Source organism: Portunus trituberculatus, chromosome 50 (assembly GCF_017591435.1).
Source record: "Portunus trituberculatus isolate SZX2019 chromosome 50, ASM1759143v1, whole genome shotgun sequence".
NCBI classification, from domain to species: Eukaryota; Metazoa; Arthropoda; class Malacostraca; order Decapoda; family Portunidae; genus Portunus; species Portunus trituberculatus.
The window spans coordinates 20,856,175-20,872,613 of record NC_059304.1 but is presented as its reverse complement, the minus strand read 5'-3'; the positions used below and the strand labels follow the sequence as shown (position 1 = coordinate 20,872,613).

The 16,439-nt window shown below is 41.0% G+C and overlaps 1 protein-coding gene across 1 annotated transcript in view; it reads right to left on the bottom strand.

Annotated features, from left to right (window-relative positions):
• LOC123499813 (zwei Ig domain protein zig-8-like) overlaps window positions 1–16,439 on the bottom strand; it is a 246,594-nt gene that overhangs the window by 72,117 nt on the left and 158,038 nt on the right. Inside the window, exon 3 of the mRNA XM_045248305.1 lies at window positions 6,246–7,930. Within this exon, the coding sequence (XP_045104240.1) occupies window positions 6,246–6,339 (94 nt within the window). The 5' untranslated portion in view covers window positions 6,340–7,930. The remainder of the gene's footprint in view (window positions 1–6,245; window positions 7,931–16,439) is intronic.

The window sequence follows — 16,439 nt, the reverse complement described above, 5'->3', positions numbered from 1 at the left end:
GAACGTTTTAATCTGTTACGCTGCGGTCTCTAATGGAGGATTGGCCCCAATAAAGATACGTGTAGCGATAGGAGGAGCAGTAGGAGCAGGAGGTGGTGGTGGTGGTGGTGGTGGTGGTGGTGGTGGTGGTGGTGGTTCCAGTAGTAGTTTCAATCATTCGAGTTTAATGTTCCTCTTCTCCTTCCTCTTTAACTTAATCGTCTTCCTCTTTTTTTTTTCTCCTCCTCCTCCTCTTCTTCTTCTTCTTCTTCTTCTTCTTCTTTCGAGCTTTTTCGAGTCCAATAATACTACAACCACTACATCACACACACACACACACACACACACACACACACACACACACACACACACACACACACACACACACACACACACACACACACACACACAAAATCCGAAATTTGGGAGGCATCCTGTAATGGACGAAAGGTGGAGAAACACGAAGGCACAGAGGTAAAGGAGGAGGAGGAGGAGGAGGAGGAGGAGGAGGAGAAGAGGAAGAGGAAGAGGAAGAGGAGGAGGAACAGACGCGACAAAGATGAATAAAACAGGGGAAACAGGATAACAAAAAATGCAATAACATCAAGAGGGAAAGATAATGCGCTGAATAAGAGGCGGAGTGCAGAAAGAGGAAGAAGATGAGGAAGAGGAGGAGGAAGAGGAGGAGAAGGAGGCCACTAAGGGAATGAAGGATTGAGGTTAATGGATGAGAGAGAGGAGATAAGAACGAGAGGACGACGGCACGCGTATCATGAACGTGAGGGAAGCTTTAACAAATAAGTAATGATACTGGAGAAGAAGAAGAGAATAAAATGACGAAATATAAAAGAATGAAAATAAGGCAATGTAATCTTTCCTCCTCCTCCTCCTCCTCTTCTTCCTCCTCCTCCTCCTCCTCCTCCTCCTCCTTCCTCCTTCCTCCTCCTCTTGGTGAAAAGCGAGGTGACATTGCAAAAACGAAGCGAAACAATGGGAAATGCAAATTCAAAAGGGCGCAAGGGATTAGAAAGGAGACACGAAGGATAATAGAGGAGGAGGAGGAGGAGGAGGAGGATTCGTTCGTTCGTTCGTTCGTTCGTTCGTTCGTTCGTTCGTTCGTTCGAGAGAGAGAGAGAGAGAGAGAGAGAGAGAGAGAGAGAGAGAGAGAGAGAGAGAGAGAATGTATAGTTTCGATTTTATTCACATTTTGTAACTCTCTCTCTCTCTCTCTCTCTCTCTCTCTCTCTCTCTCTCTCTCTCTCTCTCTCTCTCTTATTCCCCTTCTTTCTTCATTCCTTCCACAACCATTACCGATTTTATTTTTCTCTTCCTCCTTTTCTATCTCCTCCTTCTCTTCGACTTTACTCCGCCTTATATTCTCTCTCCTTCTTCCTCTTCGTCAGCCGCTGCAGGTGTATGAGTGAGTGAGTGAGTGAGTGAGTGAGTGAGTGAGTGAGAGAGAGTGTGTGTGTGAGAAAGTGAGTGAGTGAGTGAGTGAGTGAGAGAGTAAGTGTGTGCATGTGTTAGTGAAGAGTGTGTGTGCGTGACAGAGTGAGTGAGTGAGTGAGTGAGTGAGTGAGTGAGTGAGTGAGTGAGTGAGAGTGTGAGTGTAGGTAAGGAGATCACAGGTAACGCAAGAGATAGATGTGTTGATAAGTGAGTGAGTGAGTGAGTGAGTGAGTGTTTTATTTTATTTTATTTTTTTTTACGCAGGGAAGAGGCCCAGCCAACGGCAAAAAAAAAAAAAAAAGAAAGTTAGAAAAAGGCCCACTTGAGCGCTGGCTCTCCAAAGACTTCAAAATGTGCCAAAACCGTCAGCCAGAATTAGGGGAGCAAATGCCTCGATACCTCCCTCTTAAAAGAAGACAAGTTGTAGGAATTCGGAAATACAGATGCAGGGAGGGAGTTCCAGAGTTTACCAGTGAAAGGGATGAATGATTGAGCGTACTGGTTAACTCTTGCATTAGAGAGTTGGACAGAATAGGGATGAGAGGAAGAAGAAAGCCTTGTGCAGCGTGGCCGCAGGAGGAGGGAGGCATGCAGTTAGCAAGATCAGTAGAACAGTTACCATGAAAATAGCGATAAAATATAGAAAGGGATGCAACATTTCGGCGGTGAGAAAGAGACTGAAGACAGTTAGTCAGAGGAGGGGAGTTGATGAGACGAAGAGCTTTCGATTCCACCCTATCAAGCAAAGCTGTGTGACTGGAACCCCCAAACATGCGAAGAGTACTCCATACAGGGACGGATAAGGCCCTTATACAGAGTAAGCAGTTGGAGGGGCGAGAAAACTGTCGGAGACGCCTCAGAACACCTAATTTCATAGAAGCTGTTTTAGCAAGAGATGAGATGTGAAGTTTCCAGTTAAGATTATGAGCAAAGGACAGACCGAGGATATTCATTGTGGAAGAGGAGACAGTTGAGTGTCATTGAAGAAGAGGGATAGTTGTCTGGAAGGTTGTGTCGAGTTGATAGATGGAGGAATTGAGTTTTTGAGGCATTGAAAACTACTAGATTTTCTCTGCTCCAATCGGAAATCTTAGAAAGATCGGAAGTCAGGCGTTCCGTGGCGTCCCCGCGTGATCTATTGATTTCCTGAAGGGTTGGACGTCTCTGAAAGAACGTGGTATCATCAGCGTAGGAGTGGATAGGGCAAGAAGTTTGGTTAAGAAGGTCATTAATGAATAACAGAAAGAGAGTGGGTGACAGGACAGAACCCTGAGGAACACCACTATTAATAGGTTTAGGAGAAGAACAGTAGCCGTCTACCACAGCAGCAATAGAGCGGTGTGTGTGTGTTAGTGAGAGAGTGAGTGAGTGAGTGAGAGAGTAAGTGTGTGTATGTGTTAGTGAGAGAGTGTGTGTGTTAGTGACAGAGTGAGTGAGTGAGTGAGTGAGTGAGTGAGTGAGTGAGTGAGAGTAGTGAGTGTAGGTAAGGAGATCACAGGTAACGTAAGAGATAGACGTGTTGATAAGTGGATGAATGTGTGAATGGATGGATAGATAAAAAGAAAATGGATAGATAGAAGGAGGTAGAGAGGAGTGGTCACGAGAATAAAAGGAAAAGGAGTAAAAAAAAAAGAAGAAAAAAGAAATGAAGAAGTGAATGAAAGTGAAAGAAAGAAGGAAGGAGAGAAATCAAATAAAAGAAAAGAAACATACATGAAATAAAGAAAAGGAGGCAAAAAATGAACGAAAAAAAACAAATAAATGCAAAAAAATGAGAGAGAGAGAGAGAGAGAGAGAGAGAGAGAGAGAGAGAGAGAGAGAGAGAGAGAGAGAGAATAAGAAACACCAATAAACGAGAGGAAGTAAAACGAGATACCAGTCACTCCCTGTCTTATACAATCATACATCTTACTCTCTCACTCTCTCACTCTCTCACTCTTTGTACTCTTCCTTCTCCTCTTCCCTCCTCATCTCTCTTCTAGCGCGCCGATAAAGCAAAGGGTACAGAGGAAGGAAGTAAGAGAGGAAGGGGAAGGAGAGACGGATGGAAACAGACAGAGGAAGAGAGAGAGAGAAAGAGAGAGAGAGAGAGAGAGAGAGAGAGAGAGAGAGAGAGAGAGAGAGAGAGAGAGAGAGAGAGAGAGAGAGAGAGAGAGAGAGAGAGAGAGAGAGAGAGAGAGAGAGAGAGAGAGAGAGAGAGACAGGAAAGAAGAAAAAAGAGGAGAATAAGAGAGAGGTGAAGATAGTGGTAGCGTGTGCATAGGAATGAAATTTGATTGTACAGTATGCGATTAATTGAAGATTGCACACACACACACACACACACACACACACACACACACACACACACACACACATACACACACACACACACACACACACACACACACACACACACACACAGAACAGAGAGATTAATTAATACACTGAATTGAGAAAGATAGATAGATAGATAGATAGATAGAGAGAGAGAGAGAGAGAGAGAGAGAGAGAGAGAGAGAGAGAGAGAGAGAGAGAGAGAGAGAGAGAGAGAGAGAGAGAGAGAGAGAGAGAGAGAGAAGGGAAAAAAGAGAGGGAAGAAGGAAAATAAAAGAAGTGAAGACAGAAAATAGTAAAACGAAGCTAAAAAAAAAAAAAAGAAAAGACAAAGAAGTGAAAGACAAATTGGGAAAACAAGAAAAAATTGAGAAAATGATACAAAAAGAAAAGAAAATGGAAGAAACAACAGAAAAAAGATGAAAAGAAAAGAAAAATAAAGGGAAAAATAAAACAAAAAAAAACCAAAAATGAAAAGAAAAGAAAAAAAGAAAGAAAAAACAAAAATAAAAAAAACACCAAAGACGAAAAGAAAAGAAAAAAAAGAAAAAACGAGATGAAAAGAAAAAGAAAAGAAAATGAACAAAATAAAGAAAAAAAGGAAAAAGAAGATAAAAGTTTGGATTCGCTTTCATTTCACATCATTATTGCCATTCCATACTTATTAATTTTAGGGAAGAGGAAAGAAACACTCTCTCTCTCTCTCTCTCTCTCTCTCTCTCTCTCTCTCTCTCTCTCTCTCAGTTTCAAAGGTGTGAGCGTGTAAAAGATGTCCGTCTCTGTTTCCCTTCACTAAATGCTGCAGTGTCTTTCATTCCCATTGCCGTGAGAGAGAGAGAGAGAGAGAGAGAGAGAGAGAGAATATATTTGACTTCTAGTAAAAGGGAAAGCGCTCCAACCCAGAATTACTCGAGTTTCACGTGTCACTGCCGCCGTTATTGGGAGGAGGAGGAGGAGGAGGAGGAGGAGGAGGAGGAGGAGGAGGAGGAGGAGGAGGAAGAAGAAGAGAGGAGGAGGAGGAGGAGGAGGAGGAAGAAGAAGAAGAAGAAGAAGAAGAAGAAGAGGAGGAGGAGGAGGAGGAGGAGGAGGAGGAGGAGGAGGAGGAGGAAGGAGGAATACAAAGGAAGATAAAGAGCAACATACCCTGAGGTCCTTACTAGGCTGTTTGTTGAGGAGGAGGAGGAAGAGGAGGAGGAAGAGGATAAAGAGGAAGAGGAGAAGGAAGAAGAGGAGGAAGAAGAGGAGGAAGAGGAGGAGGAATAAGAGGAGGAATAAAAAGAAGAATAGAAAGACGAAGAAAAAGACGATAATGATAATAGAAATAACAAAAAAAACATAACAATAACAAAATGATGATGATGATGATGATGATGATGACGAAAAAAAAGAAGAAACAGGAAAAGAAATAAACATAAAAAAAATAAAGAAAAGGGAGAATAAAGAGAACAGATAAAAGAAAGAAAGATAAAAACAAAAACACGAAACATAAACAACACTTAAAAAACAATGAAAAAGTAAAAAAAAGAAAAGCAAGATGAAAAGCAAGATGAAAAGAAAGAAAATAAAGAGAGAGAGAGAGAGAGAGAGAGAGAGGAAGAGGAAAAAGGGGAAAGAGGGAGAAAGAGGAAGAAAATATATAAAAAGAGAAATAGAAAGAAAGAAGAATAAAGAGAGAGAGAGAGAGAGAGAGAGAGAGAGAGAGAGAGAGAGAGAGAGAGAGAGAGAGAGAGAGAGAGAGAGAGAGAGAGAGAGACAGTCATGAGGCAGCCAGTAATGTAAAGCAGCTGTTTAGAAATGGACGAATAAAAGAAAGAAAGCAACAACATGAGAGAGAGAGAGAGAGAGAGAGAGAGAGAGAGAGAGAGAGAGAGAGAGAGAGAGAGAGAGAGAGAGAGAGAGAGAGAGAGAGAGAGAGAGAGAAAAGATAACAACGAACAAAAATGCTGATTGCACACACACACACACACACACACACACACACACACACACACACACACACACACACACATATTTCCCTCAAATATTAGGGACACTATTACAAAACGGAAAAATAATGCAAAAAGAGAATAAGAAGAGACAAGAGAAGGGAAGATAAGAGAAGAAGGAGGCAAGGGGGAGCCGAATGAGGAGAAAAAAGAGAGGATGAAGGAAAAGGAGATGAGAAGAGATAAAACTAGAAGGAAAAGAAAGAAAACACACACACACACACACACACACACACACACACACACACACACACACACACACACACACACAAAACTTGCTTCCCTCACACACACACAATCAAGAAAATGAGGAGAGGAAAAAAAAAAGAAGAAAATGAAGGAAAAGGAGAAGATGAGAAGAGATAAACTAGAAAGAAAAAAAGAAAACACACAAACACACTCCAATAAAACTCTCTTCTCCCCTCACACACACACACACACACACACACAATCAAGAAATCAATATGGAAATGAGGCTCAAGACAGCGCAATATCATTTACTCAATCAATACTTACCCTGGAGATGCACTGGGGATGCGAGGGCCACGAGACACGCCACCAACAGGGACCCAGCCGCCACCTGAGGCCCGCCTGCACCCACGGGAGACATTGCTGCGGGGTGTGGCGGGCTGGGATGGGCTGAGGGTGCCTTGTGACAGACTGAGACAAGCTGAGATGGGATGTCGATAGTAGATGGCCTGTGGTACGTCGTGTCTTGCTGTGGTGGCGTTGAAGTGCGGCTGAGAGACTGTGGTTTGCTTGTCCTGGGGTTCTGAGAGGCTGGGATGGGCAGTGCTGGGTTGTGACAGATTGAAACGGGTTGTGATTTTCTAGTTTTAAGCTGAGAAAAGCTGTTTTGGCCTTGATTTTATGGTTGTGGGATGCTGGAATAGGCTGTTGATATTTGCTCGCATCGAAAGGAGGCTGTGTTAATTTGTTGCTGGATTGAGAGGCTGTGTTGGGCTTCTTTTACGGATAGGACAAGGTTGCTGTGGTGGTTTTATCATACGGCTGTGGCAAGCTGGAATGGACTGTTGATATTTGCTCACGTAGAAAGGAGGCTGTGTCAGTTTGTTGCTGGATTGAGAGGCTGTGTTGGGCTTCTTTTAGGGATAAGACAAGGTGGGATAGACTGTGGTGGTCTTCTGAACGCTGCAAGGCTGTGGTGATCTTGCTCTGGGGTTAAGAGAGGATAGGATATGCTGTTGGTGGTCACATTGGATTAAGAATGCTTGATTGCTTGTATTCCACCTGCAATGCCCTTGTTTTGGGGACTAAGGCTCGTATTCTCAACCTTTTCTGTGCTTTACCTCCGCTATTTCAAAAGACTTTATCAAAATTTACCTCTTAAGGCGTTTTCACGGTTCTAGAGGCAGAGTGACAAGATTTCTATATTATAAACTGGAGAAACACTCTTGCAAACCCCGCTAATCACCTCTGTGGCCTTGGAGAATAGTCGTGGTGAGTGAACAAAGTGTTTCTGAATATGGAACTAAGTCAGGCTGGGATTGGGTGTGGCGTGTAATAAGCTTGCTGTGGGCTGTGATGTCTCCAAGTGGTCTAAAACAGGCTGTGACGAGCTGCTACTTCTTGTTACGGACTGAGACACAATGAGAAGACCTGAAGTGATCTTAGAATCAATGTGGCGTGATGCAGCGGCCTGGAATACTGTTAGACAAGGTTGTGACGGGGCGTATCAGATAGTGACGCGTGTGTTGATCCGTGACGGGCCTGTGATGCGATGTGACGCTGTGGGTTGACTGGCGGTGACCCAAGTAACGTGGAGATTTGACGTGCGTTGTTGTGGGTGATTCGTAACTTGCCTTGTCTCTTACTAGTAACTGACTTGTAGCCAACTTGACAGGGGACTCAATAAGAAGCGACGTTGCTGAGGCTGTCTAGATGTGCTGGTGACAGGGTGCTGGTGACAGGGTGTTGATAATTAAGTCCCAACTGACACGACTTTTTGATAGTGAATTTGGCAGGGTTAGCAGGGCTTGCTGGCAGAGATGAGCTGTTTTGTGTCTTCCTGGTAGGGTATGAAGGGGATGCTTTGTGGCAGGGTCTGGCGTGGCTTGCAGAGAGATATCGGTTTGCAAGGCCTTAGAGAAGTTATTGGCAGAGTGTGTGACCTTGTCGAGTGCTTGCAGAGGACTTGGTGGCAGAGTGTGTGGCCTTATCTCGCTGGCAGGGCAGGGTGTCTGGAAGGGGAGGAAAGAAAGAGTTTATTGGCAGAGTGTCTGCAGAGTGCTTGCAGAGGACATGGTGGCAGGGTGTGGCCTTATCTCGCTGGCAGGGCAGGGTATCTGGAAGGGGGAAGAAAGAAGAAGGTTATTGGCAGAGTGTGTGCAGAGTGCTTGCAGAGGACATGGTGGCAGGGTGTGTGGCCTTATCTCGCTGGCAGGGCAGGGTATCTGGAAGGGAGGAAAGAAGGAGAGATGCAGAATTCGTGGCAGACGGTGTGTAAAAAGTGTGCATTCAAGGTTATTACTGGCGCTATTGCTATTGCTATTATGATTGCTTCTTTCTGCCTTCCTCTATTTTTTATTTCTTCTTTTCTTCTGCTTCCCTGAGTCTGCTCGCTTCATGCAAGTCTAAAAGGAGGAGGAGGAGGAGAAGGAGGAGGAGGAGGAGGAGGAGGAGGAGGAGGAGGAGGAGGAGGAGGAGGAGGAGGAGAAGAGGAGGAGGAGGAGGAGGAGGAAAACGATAATGGGAAAGAAAAAAAAAGAAGAAAAAAGGAAGAAGAAGAAGAAGAACAACAACAACAACAACAAAACAAAAAAAAACAAGATGAACATGAGCAAGAAAAAGATGAAGAAGAAAAAGAAAAAGAGGAGGAAGAGGAGGAGGAGGAGGAGGTTGAAGAAGTATACATTCCTCATTATTATTCAGTTCTCGTATTTTCCTCATACACACACACACACACACACACACACACACACACACACACACACACACACACACACACACACACACACACACACACACACGCACACAGACAGAGAGAGAGAGAGAGAGAGAGAGAGAGAGAGAGAGAGAGAGAGAGAGAGAGAGAGAGAGAGAGAGAGAGAGAGAGAGAGAGAGTACATAGAAATACTAAAGAAAGTGTGAAACCTCGACAAGATCTGTAATTTTTTGCGTGAAGTTACTAAAATGTTGCTCTCTCTCTCTCTCTCTCTCTGCAACAATTCATGGATTACACGTATGTATGGTTCGTGAAAGCAAATGAATAGGTAAGTGAATAAAAGCCAGTTAAAAGCATCACATTAATCTCTCTCTCTCTCTCTCTCTCTCTCTCTCTCTCTCTGCAATTGATAACGGAAATAAATAAGAAATGAGTGAAAGAAACATATCATTCCCTCATTTTTCTTTGTTTTCTTCTTAAATAACTAAATAAAGAGAGATGCAAATATGAATAAGTCTAAAGAAACTGTTAAAAGACGAAGCATGATCTCACTCTTTTATTGGAGATGGCAAACAGATAGATAGACAAGTAAATAGATAAAAGAAATACAAACAGAGAGATAGAGAGAAGTCACTAATATTTCCACTATTTATTTAATTTCGTATAGTTTTCCTTTTTTTCACTATCAATTCATTTTACTGGGGATGATAAACAGATAAATAGATAAATAAATAAAAAATAGATAAAGAATAGAGAGACAGAGAGAAATCAATAATATTTTCCACTATTTATTTCATTTCGTCTTGTTTTCAGTTTATTTTACTTTCCCAGGACACAACCAATGGGAAACAAGAACAAGGGATGCAGGCAAAAGTCACACATCTTTTTATTTAGTCCCGGGAAGTATTGATGAGCTACACGAGTCATCAATACACAAAGCAAAAAGATGAAAAGCTTGCCACAACTCTCATATCATTTTCTGAAGTCTTCCTTTTATATTCAACGTGTTTTCAAATATTTTTTACAGTAATTTTTTTTATTCTTTCTTTGTCTGTCTGTCTGTCTGTCTGTCTCTCTCTCTCTCTCTCTCTCATATCCGGCACGCAACCATTATTTTTTTGTCATCTTATTTTATTTAATTTCTTTCTCTTGTTTTTTCTCTGTGTGCCTTTTCAAAATGCTAATTCCACTCAATAAACAAACAGGAAATCAAAGATAACAAGAGCATTTCGTTATTCCAAGCCTTTCAATTTTCTTATCTTATCGAGCACGTCATTTTTCTACAATCAGTATTTTGCACAGAACTTCTATTTTCTTCTTTTTCTCAATCCTCTCTTCTTCTATCTCTTTCTTTCTTTCTTTCTTTTTCTCTCTGTGTGGTGGTGAGGGTAGTGGTGGTGGTGGTGAGTCAGATAATGTGTGTGTGTGTGTGTGTGTGTGTGTATCTTTCTTTACCTCTGTCTGTTTTGCCTGCTTACCTCCCCACTTCTGTCTGTCTGTCTGTCTGTCTGTCTGTCTGTCTCTCTACATGTCTGTCTGTTCAAGTCTTTCCACTAACATTGTTCTTCCTTTGTATTTGTTTCTCAATCTACTTTTCATTTCTTTTCTTTAGGTAGAGAAGGATTTTAAGAGCTAAACTGATCGACACACACACACACACACACACACACACACACACACACACACACACACACACACACACACACACACTTTTCTTCACTTATCAAAGAACAATAGGTAAAAAACAAACAAATATATAATAAAAAAAATCACAATAAGTACTACAAACATAATAGATTATAAAAATAGACAAAAATGAGAGAAAAAGTAATAACTAACGAGAGAGAGAGAGAGAGAGAGAGAGAGAGAGAGAGAGAGAGAGAGAGAGAGAGAGAGAGAGAGAGAGAGAGTAAAATCCCTCTTCTGGCTCACTCCGCCACACGCAACATAAATAAATTTCTTGTATAAATCTTACTGGTGAAATCAAGCGAGTTTCGAGAAGAGATTTTGGAGGGAAAAAGACGGAAGGAAAACTGCCAGATGTTTCCTCCACCCTCCTCCTCCTCCTCCTCCTCCTCCTCCTCCTCTTCCTCGGTCATTAATCTCACACGGGATGCCTCCTCGTCCACTAGACAATTTCGCAACAACAACAACAACAACAACAACATTAACTACAACTATAATGGTGGTGGTAGTGGTGATGGTGATAGTAGTAGTAGTAGTAGTAGTAGTAGTAGTAGTAGTAGTAGTAGTAGTAGTAGAAGTAGTAGTAGCAGTGATGGTGGTGGTGGTGGTGATGGTGGTGGTGATGGTGGTGGAAAAAGCCATTAACTAAGCCAGGAGGAGGATGTAAACTCGCACACCAACACCAATTACACAATTACTCATAAACCAATGACTGAAAATAAATAAAAAACAAAAATAAAGATAAAAATAATGAACATAAACGATCAAAGGAAGAGGGAAAGAGAATTATGACTCACTGACTGACTGACTGTTTGACTGACTAATTAACTGACTCACTGATTGACTGACTGACTGAATAACTGACTGACTGAATAACTAACTGACTGACTGACTGACTGACTGAACTAACTGACTAACTGACCGACTGACTGAGAGAAAAGAAGAAAATATTGAAATAACACACAATAAATAATAAACCGCTAATTAGAAAAAGAAAAAAAATGTGAAATGAATAAACGAAGAGAAAAATAAATAAATAAATAAATAAATAGATAAGTAAATAAAGTGAAAAACAACAACAACAACAACATATTAAAACAACACACACACAACACATAACAAACAAATAACCCTAAAAAAAAAAAAAAAACACACGAGAAACAACATCAAACAACAACAACAACAACAACAACAACAACAACAACAACAACAGCAACAGCAAATTAAAACCATCTACAAACACAAAACAGAATAAAAAGAAAAACGTATATATGTAAAAAAAAAAACAATAAAAAGTTACCCAGTGCAAAATGTAAAAAAAACACTTAAACGTTCAGGAAACATTCAATCACTAGGAAATAATGGAGGAGACATGTGCAGTATTGATGAATGTAGAATGTAGCTAGAAAGACAGTGAGAATGAGCACGGAGGGAGGGAAAATCAGGGCAGGAAACAGAGGAGGAATTGTCACTGATGAAAATAGATAGTATAACAGTGAACATGAATGAAAAATAAAGATCATGGAACAAACAGGCATGCAGAGAGAGAGAGAGAGAGAGAGAGAGAGAGAGAGAGAGAGAGAGAGAGAGAGAGAGAGAGAGAGAGAGAGAGAGAGAGAGAGAGAGAGAGAGAGAGAGAGAGAGAGAGAGAGAGAGAGAGAGAGAGAGAGAGAGAGAGAGAGAGAGAGAGAGAGAGAGAGAGAGAGAGAGAGATTAAAGGTCAGAGATAGATATAAACTTTAACAAGAAGAAAAAAAAGACAACAGTGGAAAGAGTAAAAGCGAACGCAGCACTTTGGGGTGAAGAAAATGTAAGAGGTAATTTGCATATAAGCTAGAAAGAGGAAGAAAAAAATTGATCGCAGGAATAAATGTGAACAGAGAGAGAGAGAGAGAGATGTGGGCAAAAGTCAGAGATACAGATAAACTAACAGAAAAAAAAGGAAAAGTGAGGAAAAAAAGTTAGTGATATGTGTGACGTTTTGTAAAGACGAAAAGCAACAGGAAATTAGCAACGAAGCCTGAAAAAAGAAAGAGAGAGGAAGAAAAGAAATGAAAACGAAATAAAAAAAAAAACGGAATGGATTTACACACAAAGGGCATAAAAGCAGCAAATGAAAGCTCAGTGTTGCGTATTAACTTAGACACATACTGGGAAAAACACATAAATACAAAAGCCAACACAACACATGAAGAAAAAAACACGAGGACACAAGTTTGTAAAAGAAGAAAAAGACAAGAAAAGCAACAAATGAAAGTCGAGTGTTGCGTATTAACTTAAAACACATACTGGGAAAAATAACATTAAAACAAAAGCAAACTAACGCCACAACACATACGATAAGGAAAACCCACAAGAACAAGTTAATAAAAGGAAAAAAAATACAAGAAAAGCAGCAAATGAAAGCCGAGTGTTGCATATTAACAAAACTAACTAACAGTACAACACCTATGATTAAAAAAAAAAAAAAAACACAAATTAGTCAAAGAAAAAAAAAATGAAAGCTCAGGTGTTGCATATTAACTTAAAGACACATGCTAGGAAAAAACAAAAACATTTAAAAATCAACACAACATATATGAAAGAAAACACCAGAACATATGTTAATAAAAGAACAAAAAATAACAAAAACAGCAACAAATGAAAGCCGAGTGTTGCATATTAACTTAAAGACACATACTGGGAAAAACACAAAAACACAAAACCAACACAACACATATGAAAGAAAAAAAAATGACAAGAAGAGCAACAAATGAAAGCTCAAGTGTTGCATATCAACTAAGTCACATGCTGGGAAAACACACACACACAAAAAAAACTAACACTACAACACAAAGTCACGCCACAAACTTGAATGACAAAAGGAAAATCAAGACAAGAATGATAGCGATGATAAATAAAAGTAAGACAAAAAAAAAATAACAAGAATAAAGAAAAGAACAAATGCCGAGACACAGAACACACACACACACACACACACACACACACACACACACATACAAGAACAAATAAAACAAAGTAACACAAAGGAAAATCAAGACAAGAAATATAGCGATGATAACAGTAAGACAAAAAGGACAAAAAAGATAACAAGAACCAACAAAAGAACACATGCCAAGACACATAACACACACAGAAGAACAGACAACACAAAGTAACACAAAGAAAAATCAAGACAAGAAAGATAGCGATGATAAAAAGTAAGAGAAAAAAAAGAAAAAGAAAAGATAACAAGAACAAAGGAAAGAACAGATACCAGGACACATAACACACACACACAAAAAAAAACCAGATAACACAAACTAACACCAAAATCGAGAGGAGCAAGATAACGATAACAGAAGTAAGATAATAGATAACATAATAGAAAACTTCGAAAAAAATAGAAAAATATAACAAAAAAAATTAACTGGAGAATTTTAATACATGAACAACACAAGCAGTAGTAGTAGTCAGTAGTAGGCAGTAGTCACCTGCCGCCCGGTGGAATACTCCAGGAGAGGTACTTACGGGGATGTAGGCAGTGCTGCAGACTGAGTGATTCCCCGTGTCCTCTCTTCCCGGTTCCCTTTGTGGTCTCATTTATACAATTGAGCAGCTGCAGCCTGCCCTCTAAAGACAACTTCTACTACTTCCTACACTACACTACAACACCTTACACTTTTACACTCTCTTCAAATCAAAATTTAATAATGGCTTCACCACGCCCTGCCTCGGAGTCCCCCTCTGGGGAGGGGACCATAAATGTCCCCAGGTCGGACTGCCCTCTGCTGTCGACCTTGGGTGTCTTGACACTTCATCTAATACTTTCACTATCAATTTCTGCAACATTCGTGGCCTTCGTTCTAATTTTCAATCTGTGGAACACCACCTCTCCTCTACTAAACCTCATCTTCTCTTCCTAACTGAAACACAGTTGTCTGTGACTACTGACAGCAGCCCCTTTTCTGTTCCCTCCTACTTGCTCTATCCTCATTTTCAATCCAAAGCTGGATGTTGCGCATACGTGCGTAACGACACCACTTGCTCTCGTGCCCACAATCTTGAATCTTCAGAATTTTCTACCATCTGGCTAAGACTTCAATGTCACTCTCTAACTAAATTCATCTGTGCTGTATACCTCTCACCTAATTCCTCTGACTATGTAAAATTCTTTGACTATTTGACTTCCAAGGTGGAGCACATCTTATCTCACTTTCCTTTTGCTGAGATCTCCATTTTAGGGATTTCAATGTTCACCACCAGCTTTGGCTTTCATCTTCTTTCACTGACCAACCTGGTGAACAAACCTTCAACTTTGCTATCCTTCATGACCTAGAGCAGCTAGTGAAGTTCCCTACCCGTATTCCTGACCGCCTTGGAGACACGCCCAACATTCTTGATCTTTTCCTAACCTCCAACCCTTCTGCTTACTCTGTTAAACTTTCCTCTCCGTTGGGCTCCTCCGACCACAATCTAATTTCCGTTACCAGTTCTATCACTCCAGTGCAGCCTCAGGACCCGCCTAAGCGGAGGTGCTTCTGGCATTTTAACTCTGCTAAGTGGGAGGAACTAAGGCAGTACTATTCTGATTTCCTTGGGATGATTATTGTTTTCATGTCAGAGATCCTTCTCTTTGTGCCGAGCGCATAACAGAGGTGATTATCTCTGGCATGGAGCTATACATTCCTCATACTTTCTCTAACCCTAAAGCTAAAAAGCCTTGGTTTAACTCTGCTTGTTCTCGTGCTGTCAATGATAGAGAGGCGGCTCACAAACGGTTCCGTAGCCATCCAACTGCTGAAACTCATGCCCTATATATTTCTGCCCGTAATCATGCCAAATCTATTCTCCAACTTACTAAAAACTCTTTCATCAATAGAAAATGTCAAAGTCTTTCCAATTCTAACTCCTCTCGAGATTTCTGGCATCTAGCCAATAATATCTCTAACAACTTTACTTCTTCGTCTTTCCCTCCTTTACTTCATCCAGATGGCTCTACAGCTGTCTCTTCTTTTCTAAAGCTGAACTCTTCGCTCAAACCTTTGCTACCAACTCAACTTTGGATGATTCTGGGCATATTCCTCCTACTCCTCCACCCTCTGACTACTTCATCCCTAAAATTAAAATTCTTTATAAAGACGTTTTCCTGGCCCTCTCTGGCCTTGATTCTCGGAAGGCTTACGGTCCGGATGGAGTCCCTCCTGTTGTTCTCAAAACTGTGCTTCCGAACTCGCTCACTGCCTGGTCAAACTCTTTCATCTGTGTCTCTCTACTTCTATTTATCCTTCTTGCTGGAAGTTTGCTCACATTCAACCTGTCCCTAAAAAGGTGACCACTCCAATCCTTCTAACTACCGCCCTATAGCTTTGATTTCCTGCCTTTCTAAAGCCTTTGAGTCTATCCTTAATAGGAAGATAATGAGGCATCTATCAGCTCACAACCTTCTCTCTGATTGCCAGTATGGTTTCCGTAAAGGCAGATCTACTGGTGATCTTCTTACTTTCCTAACTGAATCTTGGTCATCCTCTTTAGGGACTTCGGTGAAACCTTTGCTGTCGGCCTTGACATATCGAAAGCCTTCGATAGAGTCTGGCACAAATCTTTAATTTCTAAACTACCCTCCTACGGATTCTATCCTTCTCTCTGTACCTTCATCTCCAGTTTCCTTTCCGATCGTTCTATTGCTGCTGTAGTAGACGGTCACTGTTCTTCCCTAAAACTATCAACAGTGGTGTTCCACAGGGTTCTGTCCTATCACCCACTCTCTTTCTATTATTCATCAATGATCTCCTAAATCTGACTCAATGCCCTATCCACTCCTATGCTGATGATACCACCCTGCATTATTCAACAGCGTTCAACAGACGCCCAACCCAACAACAATTAAATGACTCAAGGCGAGATGCTATAGGACGCCTAACTTCTGATCTTTCACTTGTTTCTGATTGGGGCAGAGAAACCTGGTTTTGTTCAATGCCTCAAAAACTCAATTTCTACAACTATCTACTCGACATAACCTTCCAGACAACTATCCTCTCTTCTTCAATAACACTCAACTTCCCTCTCCTCTACATTAAACACACTCGGTCTATCCTTCACTAAAAATCTAAACTGGAAATTTCACATCTCTACTCTTG